General features: G+C 43.4%; 1 protein-coding gene across 3 annotated transcripts in view; it reads left to right on the forward strand.

Moving 5' to 3' along the window:
• kiaa1328 (KIAA1328 ortholog) overlaps nucleotides 1-21,902 on the forward strand; it is a 248,111-nt gene that overhangs the window by 62,229 nt on the left and 163,980 nt on the right. For all 3 annotated transcript variants that reach the window (XM_072497237.1, XM_072497238.1, XM_072497236.1), the window contains one exon: nucleotides 18,973-19,091. In XM_072497237.1, coding sequence (XP_072353338.1) covers nucleotides 18,973-19,091 — 119 coding nt within the window. The remainder of the gene's footprint in view (nucleotides 1-18,972; nucleotides 19,092-21,902) is intronic.

Raw genomic sequence — 21,902 nt, forward strand, 5'->3', positions numbered from 1 at the left:
TCAGTCATCAGGACTATTTATGGGACCGTAACCCAGCCATGAGAGCAATGTATTTTCCTGGTTAATTTTTTTGGAAGGCGAAAAATTAGTAGGCCGACAACCAATTTTGATGTTGAATGGGTGGAGAGGGGGTCGATCAGTGCATTGACAGCCTTCACAGCGGCCAGAATATCAGTGTGGTAGCACAGTGGTTAGCCCTGTTACTTCACATCGCCAGGGCCCCAGGTTCGATTCCCACTTGGGTCACTATCTGTGTGGAGTCTGCATGTTCTCCCTGTGTCTGCGTGGGTTTCCTCCGGGTGCTCTGGTTTCCTTCATCAAGTCCCGAAAGTTGTGCTGTCAGGTAATTTGGACATTCTGAATTCTCCGTCAGTGTATCCGAACAGGCGCTGGAATGTGGGGCGCAATTCTCCCATCGGGAGTCTAAGTGTTGACGCTGGAGTGAAAACCGGAGTTTTTCACTCCGGCGTCGGAGCCCGCTCGCAGCCCCCTATTCTCCCGCCCCTGGGGGGCTAGGAGTGGCGTTGCGTCATTTACGCGCGCCGGGCCTTGGTGCCGCGTAAAAGCGGTGCCGTGTAAATGACGCAGCCGGCGCCGCATAAATGGCGTCACCCGTGCATGCGTGGCTTGGCCAGCGCCAACCCGCACATGCACGATTGCCATCCTCCCCGAGATGTCGGATGGATCTTGCGGTGGAAGAAAGGAGGTCCTCCTTCAGAGAGGCCGGCCCGCCGATCAGTGGGCACCGATCGCGGGCCAGACGATATTTGAGGTCCCCCCCCCCCCACGGAGCAGGAACCCCGCCCCCCCAGCATTCCCGCGCTGTTCCTGCCGGCAGCGACCAGGTGTGGACGGCGCTGGCGGGAACCCGTCGTATTGGGCAGGCCGCTCGGCCCATCTTAGCCGGAGAATCGCTGCTCGCCCGTTGCAAACAGCGACCGGCGATTCTCCCAGCGGCCAGCCGTGATTCTCGCCGCGCCGGTTTGGGGGGGTTGGGAGAATCACGTGTGGGCATCCGGGCGGCGTGGCGGGACACGCGCGGTGCCCCGGCGATTCTCCCACCTGGTGGGGGGGGGAGAATTCCGTCCGTGGCATCTAGGGGCTTTTCACAGTAACTTTATTGCAGTGCTAATGTAAGCCTACTTGTGACACTAATAATGATTATTAATAAAGGAGGGTGGAATGAAATGGCTATGAGAAACGGTGTCTACGTGTCTGTCAGCAGGTGCCCACAGCATGCCTCCTCTGAGTAGTTGAGGTTTTGACACAGCATGGGGCCCATGCATTACACTTGGAAATTTGCTGTTAATCTGCCAGTTAAGCTCAATTGACTTGCTGCCGTTACTGGGCAGGTTGTTGTCATCACACAAAAGTTGTCTTCGGGAAAATCAGGAGGTATAAGAAACACACTGAGGAAGTGGCGCAATATCTTTCTCAGCTAGTTTCCTGCTACCCTCTCCAGATCCCCCTACCTCAAAATCCACCTCTGAATCCCTGGTAACATTTTGCCCCTTGCTTTTCTTTGTCCCTCTCATAGCAAGTATGATCTATGTGATAAAAGTTTTGTCTTTGGTGTGCCATGAAATAAACAAAAATCACATCTGAAAATTCCACATGTCACATCACAACTCTAAATGTCAGAATTTGTTGGGCATAAAATAGTTACAAGCTCATATCAAAGCTCCAAAACCTAGGACTTGGCTCCTCACTTTGCAACTGGATCCTCGACTTTCTGACCCACAGACCACAATCAGTAGGAATAAACAACAACACCTCCTCCACAATAGTCCTCAATACCGGGGCCTCGCAAAGCTGCGTACTTAGCCCCCTACACTACTCTCTGTACACACACGACTGCGTGGCAAAATTTGGTTCCAACTCTATCTACAAGTTTGCTGATGATATGACCATAGTGGGCCGGATCTCGAATAACGATCAGTCAGAATACAGGAGGGAGATAGAAAACCTAGTGGAGTGGTCCAGCGACAACAATCTCTCCCTCAATGCCAGCAAAACTAAAGAGTTGGTCATTGACTTCAGGAAGCAAAGTACTGTACACAACCCTGTCAGCATCAACGGAGCCGAGGTGGAGATGGTTAGCAATTTCAAATTCCTAGGGATACACCACCAAAAATCTGTCCTGGTCCACCCACGTCAACGCTACCACCAAGAAAGCACAATAGCGCCTCAGGAAACTAAGGAAATTCGGCATGTCCACATTAACTCCTACCAACTTTTACAGATGCACCATAGAAAGCATCCTATCTGGCTGCATCACAGCCTGGCATGGCAACTGCTCGTCCCAGGACCGCAAGAAACTTCAGAGAGTTGTGAACACAGCCCAGTCCATCACACAAACCTGCCTCCTATCCATTGACTCCATCTACACCTCCCGCTGCCTGGGGAAAACGGGCAGCATAATCAAAGATCTCTTCCACCCGGCTTACTCACTCTTCCAACTTCTTCCATTGGGCAGGAGATTCAGAAGTCTGAGTACACGCATGAACAGACTCAAAAACAGCTTCTTCCCCACTGTTACCAGACTCCTAAATGACCCTCTTATGTACTGACCTGATTAGCACTACACCCCTGTAGGCTTCACCTGATGCCGGTGCTTATATAGTTACTTTGTGTTGCCCTATTATGTATTTTCTTTCTTTTATTTCCTTTTCTTTTCATGTACTTAAAGAACTGTTGAGCTGCTCGCAGAAAAATACTTTCACTGTACCTCAGTACACATGACAAAAAACAAATCCAATCCAATCTTGTTAGCCAAAATAATGACTTAAATTGCAGATTAAACAGTTGATTGACTAAAAGTGAATAGATCAAACTTATTTTGCAAACCACTAAATGAGTGAGTGAAAAATAAATTACATAAAATTATTTTATCAATTTGGTTGCTCATTTCCTATTATTCAACAGTTTGCCAAGAGTAGCTTTAAAAAAAGAGCTGTTCAGATTGAATTTCCCCCCAAAATCTGAAAGAGCTGTATCTGGCACATATCTCTAATTAATCATTTTAACTGAACACCTAATAAGTGACCCATGTATGAGAACTTAACATAAGAAATAGGAGCAGGTGATTACTTTGCTGAAGTGTTTCCATCCTTCCCTCCTCCTCAAACCAAAAAGAGCGAGAGAAGCTGTTAGATAATCATTTGTGGTTTAGAAAGCAGAGCTGGACATCCGGTTTGGGGGGGGGGGGGGGGGGGGGGCGGTGGGGGTGCTGAGTGGACACAGGGAAGGTGGCTTTCCTCCAGGAACTCAGAAATCTGCATTTCTAATGCGAAAAAAGGCCCATCAAACCTGTTGAACCCCTCTCACAGTGAAGGTGGCGGTCTCGGACGCCATGGCCCACTTCAAGGTGGCGTTGGAGACAACAGAGGGCCGACTGGAAGCACAGGAGGCAACAATCAGGGACCTAGAAAAAACGCTGACCGACCAGAATGACCGAATCGCCTCCCTGTAAACAGAAGTGGTGAGGTTGGTGGCGACGCAAGGGGCACTAAAGGGGAAGGTCAAGGATCAGGAGATCTGGCACGCCGCCAGAATCTCTGTATCGTGAGCCTGTCGGATGGGCAACGAGGGCAGCAACCCCACATACTATGTGGCCCAGATGCTGGGTAACCTGGTTGGAAGGGAGAGCTTCCCCAAATCCCGGAGATAGACAGAGCCCACAAGTCACAACGGGCAATACCCGCCGGAACATCCTGCTCAGCAGCGATCGGCAGCACCACCCAAGGCTGCAGACTGGCTGTCCAATCTGGTGGAATTTCTCAGGCTGGAGAAAATAAAATTTGCCATCCACGGACCGGAAGAAGGCTTCCACAGGACTTGGAAGCTGTTCACCAACTTGTTTCAGGACCTGTTCGTAGCCAGAAACCTAGCTATGGCCCAGACCAAATTGTATATAAATACCTGTTAATATGTGTTTTGGCTATATTGGAGAATGTAAAATATGTATGCAGTTTAAAGTGAAAAACAATATTCACGGGGGTCACGGCCGCAGTTGTTATGAAGATGCTCGCTGGTAAATATACATGCTGGCTTTTGCGTATTTTTTTCTGATCATGTATAATTTGTTGAATATAAAATATGATAACTCAAAAAACATTTCCCCCCCAAAAAAGCAATAGGAGGAGAAGACCATGTGGTCCTTTGAGTCTGCTTTGCCATTTCGTATGGTCATGGCTAATCTTAGGCTTCTACTCCACTTTCCTGCTGGCTCCCCATATTCTTTGATTCCCTGAAAGATCAAAAATCTGAATGTCAGCCGTAAATATATTCAATGGTGATTGGTAAGCAAAAGGGATGCAGGATGCAGATGTGAGGTGTCTACCAGATCAGCCATGATCTTAATAAATGGTGGAGCAGGCCAGAGGAGGCGAATGCCCTACTCCTGCTCCTTGTTCATATGTTCGTATTTACAAACATTTACTTCCTGCATCACTAACGTACAGTGGTTGCAGTGTGTACCATGTACATACAATGTATTTGTTCCCCGACCGTTTGTATTAATATTAATTGTGTAAATTCTGCAGATTTGAGGTAGCTCTGACATGGAACAGAAATACAGCTGATGTTCCTGAAAAATTCAGTTTGCTGATGTCAGTTCTTAGTGATTGTGTTATTAAAGGAAAGACCATAAAGCTGATGATCAGGTCAGGCCAGGCTATTTGATAGCTATTACTGTACCAAGTTATGAATTATAATTGGCTCTTGAGTTATAATTGGTTCATTCACAAATATTATCTATTGTACGCTTTTCAGTTTGTATCACATGTTTATAAGGAGGTTTGGAATCGTTGGCATGGAATATTGTTTTTCACTTAAAACATACAGGATTGTATACTTGCATTAGCTGCAACATTATTCTCTGTAAAATGTAGACTGGTTGGTATGAGCTGGTTTGATCACAGTGAAAACTTCAAGTGATACTATTTTTCATGATGGTGTGCAGTGTGTAACCCTTATCCACATCAAAATGACAAGCCAGGAAAAACAATGTAAAAACTTGATATTTTTTCATGAGTCGAAACAGAAAATGCTGGAAATACTGATCCGGTATGGCAGTATCTATAGAGAGAGAAACCAAACTAATTTGTTAACATTTAATTGGAGCTGGAAAAAATTAGAGATGTGATAGGTTTTGGGAGAGTGAAAGAGGAGATGTTGGGATAAAGATATGTGAGGGGATGAAAGACAGGAGTGATTATTTTTTAAAATTCATTGGATGTGGGTCCATCCCTAATTGCCTTTGAACATTTCAGAGGGCATTTAAGAGTCAACCATGTTGCTGTGGGTCTGCAGTCACATGTAGACCTGACCAGGTAAAAATGGCAGATTTCCTTTCCTAAAGGGCATTAGTGACCCAGATTGATTTTACAGTAATTGACAATGGTTATCATTGGACTTTTATTGAATTCAAATTTCAAACCCGGGTCCCCGGAGCATTATTGATACAAACTGAAAAGTGAGACAATAGTTGTTTTTTAATGAACCAATTATAACTCATAATTCATTAGAGCCAATTATAATTCATAACTTGGGACAATAATATAATTATAAAATGGCCTGATCTGATCAATGAGTTTTACTCGTCCAATCAAAATACCATTACGCCACTGCCTCCCCTAAATGACAAAAGGATTGGTGATGCAAGGCTGAAGTGAATGAAAATGGGACAAATAAAGAAACAACAGTTCTATCTAGAAGATGTATGAATGGCGCAACCATGAACAGCTGCCATCCGAAAGAAAACATAAGAGAACAATGAGAAAAACCAAAACAAACAAAAAAATGGGGGCAGGGATTATGGTCTGAAATTGTTGAACTCGCTGTTGAGTCTGGAAGGTTGTAAACTGCCTAACTGTACTCCAAACTTACATTACGCTTAATTGGAACACAACAGAAAGCTGTAGTCAGTGCAAGGTGGGAATTGAAAGGACAGGCCACTGGAAGCTCAGGATTTTGCTTGTGGAATGAATAGGAGGTGGTCTGCAAAGTAGTCATCTAATCTATGTTAAGACTTCACAGTATAGAGGAGACCACACCGTAAGCAGCAAATATACTATATTAAATTGAAAGAAACACAGTTAAATTGCTGTTTCAGGTGGAAGGCATGTTTGAGACTTTGGAAGGTGGGAAGGGAGGAGAAAGAAGGGCATGCGTTACATCTTCTGTTCTTGCAATGAAATGTGTAGAGGAGGTGAAGAGGTGAGAGCAGAAGCGTGTGAAATGGAAGAGACATGGTCAAAAGCCCCATTAATCCTTGTTTGGGGGTAGGGAAGGGGGGGGGGGGCATCCTTGGTTGTGGAAAAAGTATGGGTTGTGTCCAATGAAGATATATCATATTCCTAACTTTTAACATGCAAACTTTATTGAGTGTGGTTCTTTGAAATTAACTTTTGCTTTTTAAAATGAACTCTATGCTGCTGCAAAGGTTAGGTGACTTGCCCGGTGTATTCAAAAGCATTCCAGCTAACGACGACAGAAGAATACACCCCAGATAAAAAACTGTTACATTCACAGAAGAATGAGGACTCTCTTAACCCTTCCTTAAAATGAATGCCTCAGAACAATAAACTAGCATGTAGCTAATCAACCGAAGATATCACCATATTTGGAAAATGAACTGAAATAATGAGGGGCACATAGGAAAGCAGCCCTTTGTAAGCTTTTAGTGCTGCCTGCAGAGAGAGACTGCAGTAGTCAAGGCATTACCATTAGTGTTTTAAATAACCAGAAACTTAAACATCATAAAATCTTCAAGTCTCTCTCTCTCTTTTTGGGTCAACCATTACAGTAAACTGACATCTTGGTAATGAGACAACAAGAAACTAAATTTGTGACCCGCAGAAAGTTCATCCCTTCGATAGAATCCTGAAACAACTTCTGTACGTATCTTTTGTCATTTTATTCACCTAAATTACCCTAAAAGACAAGTTTTTCATCATACCTGCAACACGACAATCACGTGAATTATGAACTATTATTTTTGCTTACGTTAGAATTATATCTTTCAAAACTATATTTTCTTTTGAAATATGGCAAGTTCTTGCATATCTGGATAGTTTGATGCTGACCTGGAGTTTCTTTTAAATTAAAGAAGGGTCACAGGTTCACCTTTGAACAGGGAGCAAGCTTGCCTTGTTCAATAAATCACCTGTCCAGCATGGCACTTGAGGGAGAAGAAGCAGTTTTTGTTTTGAACTACAATCATTTTACTTGATGAGGAAAAACTGGTAAAGGCAAGTGATTTACTACAAATCACATGACAGATAAGCTTTTAATTTTGGGCCAATGGTTTTTGAAATCAATCTGTTTTAGGGAATACGCTGGGAAGGAAGGCTGCTCTAACTCACCGTCTCTGTACCTTGCTGGAAATTTCATGTGTGGTTATCAACTTGCTACCAGAGAATCCTCATCTGAGAATAACTTGTCAGCATTTGGAAAGCTGAGATGAGAAGAATTGATCCAGCTCTATATTCTTGGTGCTGATATTTAATTGGTGTGAACCTCCAGACATCTACCTAGTACCATCTTCACACGAAGGAGCTCCAGATCGACAGCAATGAAACTCTGCAAACTTCATCCTATTATGTTATAAAGCCTATCCTCCAAAGCCCATTTCTGCAGGTACCCTAGCCGGGATTCTCTGACCCGGCGGCGGGTTGGAGAATCCCCGGGGGGACACGAGAATCGCGCCCAGCCGCCACAACGTCGGCTTCCTCATTCTCCGGCGCCGATTCTTGGGCGCCTGCGGGATTCCTGCCATGCCGGTCGGGGGCCGTTGACAGAGCCCCCCCCGCCTCGGTGATTCTCCAGGCCCCAATGGGCTGAGTGGCCGACGGGTTTGGCCGAGTCCCGCCGGCGTGGATTACTCAGGTCCCACATGCCGGGACCTGGAAGGCGAGTCTGCGGGGGCCGTCCTGGAGGGGGGCCGGCCCCTACAGTGGCCTGGCCCGCGATCGGGACCTACGGATCGGCGGGCGGGCTGGTTCCATGGGGGCCTATTTTACTCAGCGGCGGGCCCCTATAGGGCTCCGCTATATTGCCCGGGGGCCGGTGCAGAGAAGGGATCCCCCGTGCATGCGCGGAAATACATCAGCCATAGCACGCATGCGTGGAATTACTTTGGCCGTTCCGCGCATGCGTGAACTCAAGCGGGCCGTTCCGCGCTGGCTGGATCTGCGGGGACCACTCTGGCACCTACCTAGCCCCCTAGGAAGGGGAAACGTCCTCACTTTCGAGGACCGTTGACGCCGGAGTGGTTGGCGCCGCATTTCACGCCGGCGTGGGGACATAGCCCCATTATTAAAGAATCCCGCCCCCTATCTTTTTTCTTTGTTTCTTTGCTTGTGTGTGTGTTGGGGCATCTTCAAAAAAGAAGTTTAATTTTACAATACATCAATCATTCTGGGTTTATTGAAAGAAGCCTGTTAAAGTCTCTCTTATTCTGGGTTGAACAGCAGCAAAGGTAAATAATTGGCCATTTTAATGAGTGAATTAAACTTTTAAAAATGTTGTGACCTTTGGAGCAGTGGGGCTAGATCATCTGTGCACTCCTCCCATCCTGGTTATAACACTTATAACCTGAAAAAGTGCAGTATTCTCTTCAACTGTGCTTTTCCTGAGTGTGTTTGTGTTTGTGACTGGCAATGAGTCCTGCAGCATTTGATTTTGGGGTGAGCGCATAAACAATTCTCTTTATTTAAACACTCAAAGGCTTGCTGCTGGTTATATCATGTAAGATTGTTATGTTTTGGGTCACTTTTTAATTTAGGGTAAAATGGGAGAATGAATTCTGCCAGACAACAAGCTTGGGTGGCTTGGTTGTTGAAAGTTAAAGAAGGAGGGGTGGGGACTGGTTGCTTTACTTTGAAGAAGGTGAGAGATAGTCACACCTGTGAACAATGACCAGGGCAGGCGTGTTGGCATTGGATAGACTGTCAGACTCCAAGTCACAGGGAGATGTTAAACTTGCCAACCTTTCTGAATGGCTATACTTCAAAATATTGATTTAATTCCAATATAAGATGGTATTGGGAGATCTAAAGTAGCATTTAACTAATTTCTATCTGGATACAGGGGGCCCATGTGTTTCATGTTGCCATGGAGATGGGCTTTAAGAGTGCAAGAATCTATAGTAAGCCATTGTAATATCGAGTCAGTGTTTTTCCTGAGAGATCCCTCAACCTCACAGTCAAGTCAATCTGCAGGAATCTGGGAGCGAGAGAGCAGAAGCAGAGAAAATGTTGGTCATCTCGTGAAAGGCTGGTGAGAGCTTGCACTCTCAGGACTTGAGCAAGATGGGAAGATTTGCTTAGCTGACTAGAGAGACAAATCTCCAATTCGTGTCTCACAGTGAAAGTCAGTTTTGGGATTAGAAGTAATCTGGCTAAAAAAGGAAGCAAGTCATCAGCAATTGAGAACAACTTTGGACTGGTTCCTGGAGGGTGAAGTGTCCACTTAGACACTAAGGGACAGAGTATAGTATAAACAATGGAGGAGGTGGGGGGGGGCTTCCTGTCATTTTAAGAGTTAAATGTTATGGAATAGGCAGAGGATGGTGATCAATTTCTGAGGCAGACAAATTGAGGAGGATACTCCATAAACTTTCACAGCTGATAGTCAAAGGCTTTCTTGAAGTCACAGAAGCTTTTGTGCAATGGTCCATGATGTTCCTAGCACTTTTCTTCAACTCGCCGTGCTGTGTTCATGTCTGTGGTGCACTTCGATGGGTGTAAACTGCACTGCGATTCTGGAAGGGTTTCCAGGCCACTGGGAGGAGATGACTGAGGAGGATCCTTGCAATAATCTTTCTGTGGCAGATAGCATTGAGACTCCTGTAGTTATCGCAATTTGATTTCTCTCCCTTCTTGAATGTAGTTATAGAATCCCTGAGATCCCTCAACATGTGCTCTTCCCAGATGGGGAGATAACGGGTTGTGTTACCATACTAGGAGGGTATCTTCACCATGTTTCAGATTTTCAGCAGGGAATTCCATCTGATTTTGGGGCAAAATTCAGGACGAAATAAGTCATCACCTCCAACATGCCAGCATAGCCTTTAGCTGACGGAGGAAAAGAGTATTTGAGGGCTGCACTGATCCTCAGGGTCCTATATGTTAGACAAGCTGCAGCAGGCACATCAAAGCACTGGAGAAGCACTACCAGAAATGCCTTTGCATCGGGTTCCTTTAGTTGCTCGGAATAAGCAGATTCCATAGAATTTACAGTGCAGAAGGAGGCCATTCGGCCCATCGAGTCTGCACCGGCTCTTGGAAAGAGCACCCTACCCAAGGTCACCACCTCCACCCTATCCCCATAACCCCACCCAACACTAAGGGCAATTTTGGACACTTAAGGGCAATTTATCATGGCCAATCCACCTAACCTGCACATCTTTGGACTGATTACAGAGCATCATCAACCAGCCTGTGCTTGCAAAATGCAAAACAAAATGTCTTTGTTGTAAGATGTGATTCCACAATCAGACAGCACTTGCTGAACAATCCTGAAGGCGTTAGTGGCTATACTAGCAACCAATTTAAGATCATCAATCAAGCTTGTAACATGCCTTATTCACTCTTGTGAGAAGCAACATGCATTTATATGCAGGGACCTGTACTCGGCAAACAAAAACAATATATTCAAGCGTTGCACCTTTTTTGAATTACCTGGGAGCTTGATGAGCAGAAGTTCCCCTTTGTTTTCTCCATGACGACGCTTTGGCCGATCAGAGTTGACTTGTCAACCAATCAGCACCCTTTTCGCCTATGGTATAAATTGTTGTGACCATTTGAAATTTGGCATTCTTACGTTCTGGTGAGTGCAAGACGATAAGCTTCAGCAACATCTATAATGTGAATATTATTTTATTTCGACGGTATTTTGGAATGAAAATGATAAACTAGTAAATCCGTCTACATTTTAAAACAAAAGCCAAGTGGCCAAGTGTATGTAAGTCATTCATTGAGATGATCTGCAGAGGGCAGCAGTCACCATGTTTTAAACCTTTGCAGTATAATCGAAAACTTTACTTTTTTGTGTTTTCTATCAATACCTCACTAGTTAAATTTAAAAAAGATAGTTTCCTGCATCCTGTGGCTCCTAATATCATGTGATATTTTATTTTATGAACCTGGTTCAGGAACTTGAATTAGTGCCTTGTTTTACTTGAAATGTTATTTCCAGACTCGCGAGAGAAATTTTGACTGGTTTATTGTCATTATCTGTTCCCTTTATTCTTAAATATAGTGTGTCAGATAAGAAATTAGCCGTTATTTTGGCAGGTTAAGTGTTGCTTGGAGAGAATGCCCACAGAGACTGGCAGATAATTTCACAATAACAATAACCTTTGCTTGATTGAAGAATTTTGATTGAAGTGATTATTTTCAGGGTACTTGAGGGACAGAGAAGTGAGGAGCGTTTGTATGCTGCACAATGTCCTTGAAATGTGACTGTGCTGCTGTGGAAAACATAAAAAGGTTTCTACGTTCAACACAAGCTTTGCAAACAACCACAAACCATTTCTGAGACCCTGCAGAATTAACAATTGGGTTTGATTTAGTTCTCATGAGTCAGATTTGACAGCTAACAAATGGCTGGCCTTTTAGGTCAAGTTATTAGCCCTCCGTCAAAATATTCTGAGACTACATTGGTTTGGAAGAAGTGGAATTGACTGAAAATTTAAGTTTGAGTACAGCAGTCTTACGTATCGACATTGAGCCAACCAATAGCTCAGTGATTCACATTTCTCCTATTTGGAGAGGCTGGAGTCTCATTGGAGCTGGTTCTACTAGCCACATTTAAAAAATATATATTTAGAGTACCAAATTCATTTTTTCCAATAAATGGGCAATTTAGTGGGCCAATCCACCGACCCTGCACATCTTTGTGTTTCTGGGCGAAACCCACTCAAACACAGGGAGAATGTGCAAACTCCACACAGACAGTGACCCAGAGCCTGGATTAAACCTGGGACCTCGGTGCCGTGAGACAGCAGTGCTAACTACTGCACCACCGTGCTGCCCTACTAGCCACATTTCTGATGGGATTTGATTTTCCTCCTTGGCTGAAGGTGGCCTCCTAATGTTTGAAGGGTTTCCACAAGTGTTCACAGTCAGTTTAAGTTAAGTTTGGTGAATCACCTGAAGTGTTCATAACTGCTTTATGCTCTCAGCTGAAAGGTGGAAGCAAACAGCCAATGAGAAAGTATACAATTTAGCAACAGAACCATGATTGACCACTGAAGCTTAGACAGGTTTGTTCTATTTGCTGTTATGTTTATTTGCTTGTTTATCCCGAGTGAATTTGATGGACCTGGATGGTGTTGAGTTTCTTGAGTGTTATTGGAGTTGCACTCATTCAGACAACTGGAGAGTATTCCACCAGAGTCATGACTTCTGCCTTGTAGATGGTGGACAGTCATTGTGGAGTCAGATTTCCCAGCTTCTGACCTGTTGTAGCCACAGTATTTATATTGCTAGTCCTGTTCAGTTTCTGGTCAATGGTAGCTCTCAGAATATTGATAGTGGGGGATTCAGTGATGTTAATGTCATTGAATGGTTTGGGTGAGATAGTTAGATTCAGTCTTGTTGGAGATGGTCATTGAGAGGCACTTGTGTAACCTGAATATTACTTGTCACATAACAGTCCAAACATGAATGTTGTCCAGGTCTTGCTGCATTTGGACATGGACTGGTTTAGTATCTGAGGAGTTGCAAATGGCACTGAATATTGCTACAATCATCAGCAAATATCCCCACGTCTGATTTATGACCAAGGGAAGGCTATTAATGAAGCAACTGAAGAGGTTGAGTTGAAGCTGTCAGAACACTGGAAGAGTTCCTTAATTTTCTTCAGACTGTACAGTAAGAATGTTTATAACAACTACATCACACCCCTGCTACAAAGTATAGTGCAATGATAGGGTGCTGCAGTGCTGTATTGGTTAAACATCTCTTGTGACAGCACAGCTGATCTCTGTAGAGATCTTTGCATATTGGCAGGGACTTCATGAACAGTCTGATAACAGCAGTGTGTTGCCCCTGTTTCAAAGGACTATTTGCAATTCTGAAACCCATCCTGTGACCGTTATATGATATTATTTGAAGAGCAAGTAGTTCTCCCAGCGTTTGTGCCAATATTCCTTCCTCAGCTGAGCATTATAACAGATTTACTACTCATTTATCTCCTTCATAAATTGGTTGCAGGCTTTGCCGACATAGCAACAGTAACTGTACTTCAAAATTATTTTATTAGTGTTTAATGCTTTGGGATGTCATGAGGATATGTAAAGTGCCGATTAAATATGACTTATTATTCTTTTATTAAAAAACATACAGAATTCTTTTTAGTACCCTGAAACATAATCAAATCAAAAGTCAACCATTTACCAGTTATTGAAAGCCCCCAGCTGCAATACTATAGACCATTAAGTAAACTGTACAGCTGCATGGAGCTGCCATATTCTTCCTTTTTAAAAATGTGTACATGTGATGTTTCTGGCAAGAGTAGCTGAAATTGCCCATCCCCAATTTACCTTGAGAAGATGATGGTTGTGAGCGGCTTTCGGAAACTGCAGCAGCCCGTGCTGCGCACATATTCCTTAGCACTGTTAGATAGCAAGTTCCAAGATTTTGACTCAATGATGGTGAAGGCCAGCAAACAATACATTTCCAAGTCAGGATGGTGTATAAATTGCATAGGAACTTGGAAGTGTTGCCTTTACCATGCACCTGCTCCCCAAATCCTCTGAGGCAATAGATATGGGGGTTTTGGAGGAATCTGCCAAAGAATCCTTGGTGAATTGCTGTTGTGCATCTTACAAATAGTGGACACTCCAACCATTGGTTGAAGCAGTGTTTGTTTAATGTGGTGTCGATCAGGTGATCTGATCTCTGCAGTCATGTCACACCCAGCCATGAACAGCAGTGGACAATTACACAACTAACTGGAGAAGGGGGCTCCATAATATTCCTATGCAGCACATCAGTATAAAGATCAGGCTGAAGCGTTTGCAGACATCTTCAGCCAGAAGTGCCGTGGATGATGCCAGTCACAGATGCCAGTCTTCAGCTAATCTATTCAGTCCATGTAATATTAAGAAAAGGCTGAAGGTACTGCATACTGTAAGGCCATGGGCCCTGACAAATTCCGGCAATAGTACTGAAGACATGTGCGCTACAACTTGCTGCAACCTGAGCCGAGCTGTTCAAGTACAGTGACAACACTGGAATCTACCCAGAATGTGGACGTTTTCCCAGGTACGTCCTGTGCGCAAGAAACAGGACAAATCCAACCCGGCCAATTACCGCCCCATCAGAAGGAAGCGGTCATCAACAGCGCTATCAACAATAACCTGCAAATGGATGCTTTTTGGGTTCTGCTAGGGTCACTCAGCTCCTGACCTCATGACAACTTTGGTTCACACATGGGCAAAAGAGGTTAGAATGGCCGCCCATGAGATAAAGGCAGCATTTGACCGAGTGTGTCATCAAGGAGCCCCAGCAAAGCTGGCGTCAATGGGAATCCGAGGAAAACTCCACTGGTTGGGGTTATACTGAGTACAAAGAAATATGGTTGTTTCTGTTGGAGGTCAATCATCTTAACTAGCCCCAGGACATCACTGCAGGAGTTCCTCAGAGTAGTGTCTTGTGCCCAACTATCTTCAGCCGCTTTCTCAATACCTTTGTTCCATCATAAGATCAGAAGTGTGGATGTTCACTGAAGATTTCACAATGTCCAGCACCATTCACTACTACTCAGATACTGTCTATATGCAGTAAGATCTATACAACAGTCAGGCTTGGGCTGATAAATGTTCCATTCGCGCCACACTTGCCAGGCAATGGTCAGCTCCAACAAGAGGGAATCTACCCATCAGCTCATGACATGCAATGACATTACCATTGATGAATCCCTGCTATCCACATCCTGAGGGTTACCATTGACCAAAAGATGAACTGAACTAGCCATATATTATTGTGGCTATTAGAGCAGGTCAGAGGCTGGGCATAGTGGTGAGTAGCTCATCACCTTATGCCCAAAAGCCATCTGCGAGGCACAAGTGAGGAGTGTGATGGAATCGTGTCTACTTGCCTGAATGAATGCAACTCCAATAACACTCGAGGTCAACACCATACAGGACAAAGCAGCCTGCTTGATTGGTACCCCATCCACTACCTTCAACATTCACTCCCTCCACCATTGACATGCACTGGCAGCAGTGTGTACTATTTACAAGATGCAGTTCAGCAACTTACTAAGACTCCTTTGACACCACCTTCCAAACCTGGGATCTCTACTATCTAGAAGAACAAGGGCAGCAGAGGCATGGGAACACCAACATCTGCAAGTTTTCCTCCAAGCCACACAACATCCTGACTTGCAACTATATCACTATTCCTTCATTGTTGCTGGGGCATAATCCTGGAACTCCATCCCTAACAGCACTGTGGGTGTATTAACACTAGCAGCAGTTCAAGAAGATGGTTCACTGTCACCTTTTTAAGGGAAAATGGGGCTGAGAAGTAGAAATGCTGGCCTAACCATGCCTCCATCCTGTGAAATAATAAAACAGGCTGCTAGTTTTACAGCAGTAAAGCAGAAATATTTCCAGTACCCATGGCCTTCGCTGTATCTGTACTGTAGCTGCTTCTTCATATCACATGGCTGAAGACTTGCATCTGCATTAGTGGTTCACCAGAATGAGACCAAGTTGAATTATACACTCGGCACCTCTGGCTGAAGATGGTTGTGATGCTTGACCCTGATCTTTTTCATCACTTGCTGGGATGCACCATCATTGATGGGAAAGTGCTCATGGAGCCATCTCCTCCTCATGTTAGTTGTTTAATTGCCTGCCACCATTCATGACTGGATGTAGCAAGACTGCAGAGCTCTGATTTGATAGGATCCCTTGGCTGTGGGATTGCTCGGTGATGTGCACATGCTGATAAGAGAGTGAGGGATATGGTTTGCCCATGAGGGTGCAGATTGTTGTGGAATACAATCCCGTAGTACCCACTGCCTTCTGGATGACAATTTTTGAGCTCTTGTATTAGTTATGAATCTATCCCATATAGCCTGGTTGTGGTGTCACCCAACATAATGAAGGGTGTCCTGAGTGTAAAGGTGGGGCCTGGTCTCCAGAAGGAATGTGTGGTGGTCAATTTTACCTTTTCATGGACAGTTGTAGGTGACAAGTAGATTGGTGAGGATGAAGTCATGTAGGTTTTTCCATCACACCACTTCCCACATCTGCTGCCCTTGTTCTTCGAGGAGGTAGAGGTTGCAGGTTTGCAAGGTGTTGTTGAAGGAGCTATGGCGAGCTGGTACAGTGCATCTTGTAGTTGGCACACACAGCTGCCACTGTGAACAAAGAACAAAGAAATGTACAGCACAGGAACAGGCCCTTCGGCCCTCCAAGCCCTGCCGACCATGCTGCCCAACTAAACTACAATCTTCTACACTTCCTGGGTCCGTATCCCTCTATTCCCATCCTATTCATGTATTTGTCAAGATGCCCCTTAAATGTCACTATCGTCCCTGCTTCCACCACCTCCTCCGGTAGCGAGTTCCAGGCACCCACTACCCTCTGCGTAAAAAAAACTTGCCTCGTACATCTACTCTAAATCTTGCCCCTCTCACCTTGAACCTATGCCCCCTAGTAATTGACCCCTCTACCCTGGGGAAAAGCCTCTGACTATCCACTCTGTCTATGCCCCTCATAATTTTGTAGACCTCTATCAGGTCTCCCCTCAACCTCCTTCGTTCCAGTGAGAACAAACCGAGTTTATTCAACCGCTCCTCACAGCTAATGCCCTCCATACCAGGCAACATTCTGGTAAATCTCTTCTGCACCCTCTCTAAAGCCTCCACATCCTTCTGGTAGTGTGGCGACCAGAATTGAACACTATACTCCAAGTGTGGCCTAACTAAGGTTCTATACAGCTGCAACATGACTTGCCAATTCTTATACTCAATGCCCCGGCCAATGAAGGCAAGCATGCCGTATGCCTTCTTGACTACCTTCTCCACCTGTGTTGCCCCTTTCAATGACCTGTGGACCTGTACTCCTAAATCTCTTTGACTTTCAATACTCTTGAGGGTTCTACCATTCACTGTATATTCCCTACCTGCATTAGACCTTCCAAAATGCATTACCTCACATTTGTCCGGATTAAACTCCATCTGCCATCTCTCCGCCCAAGTCTCCAAACAATCTAAATCCTGCTGTATCCTCTGACAGTCCTCATCGCTATCCGCAATCGCACCAACCTTTGTGTCGTCTGCAAACTTACTAATCAGGGCAGTTACATTTTCCTCCAAATCATTTATATATACTACAAAGAGCAAAGGTCCCAGCACTGATCCCTGTGGAACACCACTGGTCACAGCCCTCCAATTAGAAAAGCATCCTTCCATTGCTACTCTCTGCCTTCTATGACCTAGCCAGTTCTGTATCCACCTTGCCAGCTCCCCCCTGATCCCGTGTGACTTAACCTTTTGTACTAGTCTACCATGAGGGACCTTGTCAAAGGCCTTACTGAAGTCCATATAGACAACATCCACTGCCCTACCTGCATCCATCATCTTAGTGACCTCCTCGAAAAACTGTGGTAGAGGGAATTGATACTTAAGATGGTGGATTGGGTGCTAACTATGCAGGCTGCTTTGTCCTGGATTGTGATTTTTGGCTTATTCCATGTGGCATTCAGCATGGAGGAAAATTGATTCATTAGTTGGAGAGCAGTTGGAGGTCGTAATCAACATCAGGTTTTGTTGCCCATGTTTGACCTGATGCCATTAGACTGCATGGGATTTGAAGTTAATCATAGACACTTGCATTGATCAAACGATCAATGTTGAGGACTTCTGGGACACTCCCTCCCATATACCACAGTGTCACAACCTCTAATAGGTTTATCCTGCAGTGAGGAGGGCATTCTTGGGGATTATGATGGAGGAATCTGTAATGTTGGTTCAAAGATATGATTTTTGTGAGTATGACTGTCAGGCTTTTGCTTGATTAGTATATGTGACAAACTTCTCAATTTTGGTTCAAGTGCCCAGATGTCAATGAGAAGGATTTTGCAGGGTACTGGGTTGGATGTGCTCTTTGTCATTTCCAAATCCAATGCCAGATCCATGCTAAGTCGGCAATCTGGTTTGATTCTTATCATAATTTGTTGTCGCGGTTTGATGCAATTGAGTGGCTTGCTCGGCCTTTTCGGAAGGCAGTTAAGTATCAATCGCTTGTAGTTTATACTTATTAGGGACTGCAGGTTTCCTTCCCTAATAGATATTAGTAAACCAGTTTGGTTTTTATGACGACCATGGTGACCATATTGCTTTTTATTTCAGATTCATTTAACTAAATGAATTCAAATGCGTAACATAGCCACCATGTTATTGTACCCTGAGAAGTACCTCTGTCAAAGTATGATCACTTTTTTTATCTTGTTGCAAACAAATTTATCCATATGTAAATTGAACACTGCATAAATTCTGTTGTGCCAGTAAATTTAAGCAACTTGTAAACCATCAGGGCATAGTTCATGTGTTTTGCAGCCCTGTTCATTCATTGTTTAATTGGTCTTATTACAGAAATTTGCATTGAGAAAATGCAAAATAAAATGCAACGCAAGTACAGTTTCTGGATGTCCGTCAGCAATTTATTTTCATTTTGATGTCTCTGAAATCATTGCCTAGATGAAATTTACATTTTCTAAATCTATAATATTCCTGGAACCATTCCTAATTTGTTTATTTGCCAAGTTTGAGTGCTGTACTATGATTTGTAAAACCGTTTTATGCTGAATAAAGTTTCTACCCTCTTGAGCACTGCTTTTCTGTTTTGAGAGGAAAATACTTGCTTTGTAATGTCAGTGAAATAGCAGTGAGTGTTTTATTCTTTTCTTCTCACTATTAAGTTATTTCCTTTGACCCACTTTGTACCTTTGCAACAGCAGTATAAAAAATGCCAGGAACTCCTGAGTGTTTACCAGAAGTATCTGTCTGAACAGAAAGAAAAATTGAACCAGTCCTCGCCTGAGGTCAGCAACAATAAGCAAAAGGTAAGTCCCAAACTTCTCTGGTTGATTGGATGGAATAATTGTGGGCAGTACAGAGATGTGTGAACTGAAGATCTAAATGTACATTTGCACCTGCAGAAGGTAAACATATCTGATCAACGAGAATTTAATGGACATTCTGCTTGAGTACCTGTTAGAAGTTACATGAGAATGGTGAGATAGTAGTTATGTTTCTGCCATGCAAGACTCGTCTGAGGGTCAAGGAAGCATGAGGAGATGTTATTCCGGGTTCCCCTTTGAGGCCTTGAACAGCAAAGTACATTGCTCTGGAGGTCAGGAAAAATAGGTGTCCCGATTATTGTTAACAAAAGCCTCTTTTCATAAAACAATTGATTCCAGAGTTCCCACGCAAATCTAGTTGTAATTCAACTAGGACTTTATGGAATTGGTGAGGGAGACCTGATGCAGAGCTTTGCCAGTGCTGTAACTGCGAGAAGAATTATTTTCTGAAAGCAAATACATTTTATACACATACAAAAGTAAAACACTGCAGGGAATGGGACTCTGAAATTTTATTTCAAACTTGACATAAATATTGTAGAGATTAACATTCAGGATGCAAGAAATCTTACTTTAATACAAATGCTAGTTTAAGCTTGCTAAACTTGTACATATACCATGTAAAGTGATCTGAGTTTTATTACATTTGGCTAATCACAACAAAACATGTTATTTGAAGGGCAATTATATTATTTTGCTCCGTTGCTATGGCATTTTGCATGTATAGTATGCCATATAAATATTGACTGATTTGAATGTGCCAAAAATATTAATCGTGTTTTATCCAATTCAGTACAATACTAATTTATATATAAAAGTCCTTCACAATTGGCATATCACACATGCAAATTTTTGTGCCACATGTCCAAAATATAATTTGCTTGTTTTATCTGACTTGGGGGGGGGGGTGCGTGCAGTGTTTTTGTAGGCTGCTCAAATTTACATGGAAGCTTCCATTGGAACAAAAAATTGCTTTCTGTTTAACCTCAGATTTGCCTTGAGACCTAAATTTCTGCAATAATTACCAACTTAAAATTAAAATGATTCAGTGTGGAACCAGGAAATTTAAGAGAAGTTGGTTAAAGGGTAGAAAACATTTGATACTTGTTGGAGGAATTATGTTAAGGTGTGAGGCAGGGTTAAGGTCATCAACAGTACAAGAGAAAAAACTAAAGACTTACCATGAAACCAAACAGGAGGGTGCAGTAACTGAATAAATTGCAAAGTGTTAATGTCCCAAGTTCTTTACTCATATATGAAATGGGCTACTGTGTTGAATATTGTTGCAAAAGCACTGTTGCCATTCAAACAACTTATGTTATGATCCCAGTTAATGTTACAACTGGACGGGAAGGTTCCAGAATGGAACCCTGGCTCAAAAGACCTTAAATTATTATTATTTTTTTTTTTGAAAACGTGGATGACCAGTCACAGGACTGCCAATTGGTTTTAACGACTGAAAACAAAAACATTTATTAAACGTGAGAAGTTTGAGTACAATACAATACCCCTTCACTCCCACTTATCTACACAAATGGAGGTAGGTTTTAAGAATAACACAGGTTACAAAATATATCTTATGCCATAATGTTCTCAGTAAATACACAGTCCCTGTAAACCAATAGGTCAACTGTGATCAGACACACCCCATTCTGAAACCAAGTGGCAGATGTCACCTTTATCGAACCTCTGTGGATTTCTCCTCAAATCCCGCCCCCCCCCCCCAGATGATTATTACACTGTGAACCAACTGGCCTCACTGGACTCTAGGCTTCCACATGAGTGTTTTCAAACTCCACTCTCGAAAAGACATGCCTTTAGAATCTTCTCTGAAACAACAGTTTCTCTCGGCTGTTTTCAGCAAAGATTAATTTCCAGGATTTCCAACACTCCTTTCAGTATTCCTCTGTCTTGAATTGCCATGCGTATTCAAGCTTCAGCACAATATCTCCAGTACTCAGCCATGCCAATATAACACTACTGCTTCAGAGGCTGTATTAAGATGTCACCAAACTTTTGATTTACATCTGCGTCTGGTTCCTCACTTTAAATCTGGTTACTGCAGCTGTCTCTTTAACTCAGAGCCTTTTCTCTGCCTTTTACATGAAGTCCAATGAACAGTACCTTGTTCAAATTCCAGTTTATTTTGTCCTTTTGACTTCAATCTTCTTAGACCTTTTTATTCCCTGGTTTATGGAACTCGCTGTTCTTTAGTTTCTGGGACTTGCTTTCTGCCATTTCTTCATTGTCCTGCTTTTGCTTCTGGCAGAGCTGTGGGAGCTGTTTTCTCTCTAGCTGCTAAGCTGCTATTGCCTTGGGTGCAGTTAAAAACTAAACTCAAACGGTCTTTCTAACTAAAAGGTGACCCCTGGTTGTTAAGCAACAGCTCCAGTCTTTCTTCAGACTGTTTGCTTTTCAGGTCGTAAACTCTCAAATCAAAATGCGGACACAGTTTGAAAGGAAACCAGACCCCCATACGTGCAAACATCTATATTTAATATGAATCTAACTAAAGTTTTAACCCTTTTTAAAAATTCCTTTATCAGAGTTACAAAGCCAAAGCTCAGAGTGGACAGGCGTAAACCCCTAATCCAGCTCCTTGCCTGCTCCAAAAATCAATTCAAATGGAATCCAATTCATGGTCCCCACAAGAGAGACGTACCAGATCCAGGCATTACACCTGACCTCATGCTCAATCTTAGCCAAAAGGCCGAGAAGCGATGAGTTTTAACCCTTCCTCACATAGAAACACTAAGTTAAACTCACTTAAATCTATACCTTATTTCTAATATC

Source organism: Scyliorhinus torazame, chromosome 3 (assembly GCF_047496885.1).
Source record: "Scyliorhinus torazame isolate Kashiwa2021f chromosome 3, sScyTor2.1, whole genome shotgun sequence".
In the NCBI taxonomy this organism is placed as follows: domain Eukaryota; kingdom Metazoa; phylum Chordata; class Chondrichthyes; order Carcharhiniformes; family Scyliorhinidae; genus Scyliorhinus; species Scyliorhinus torazame.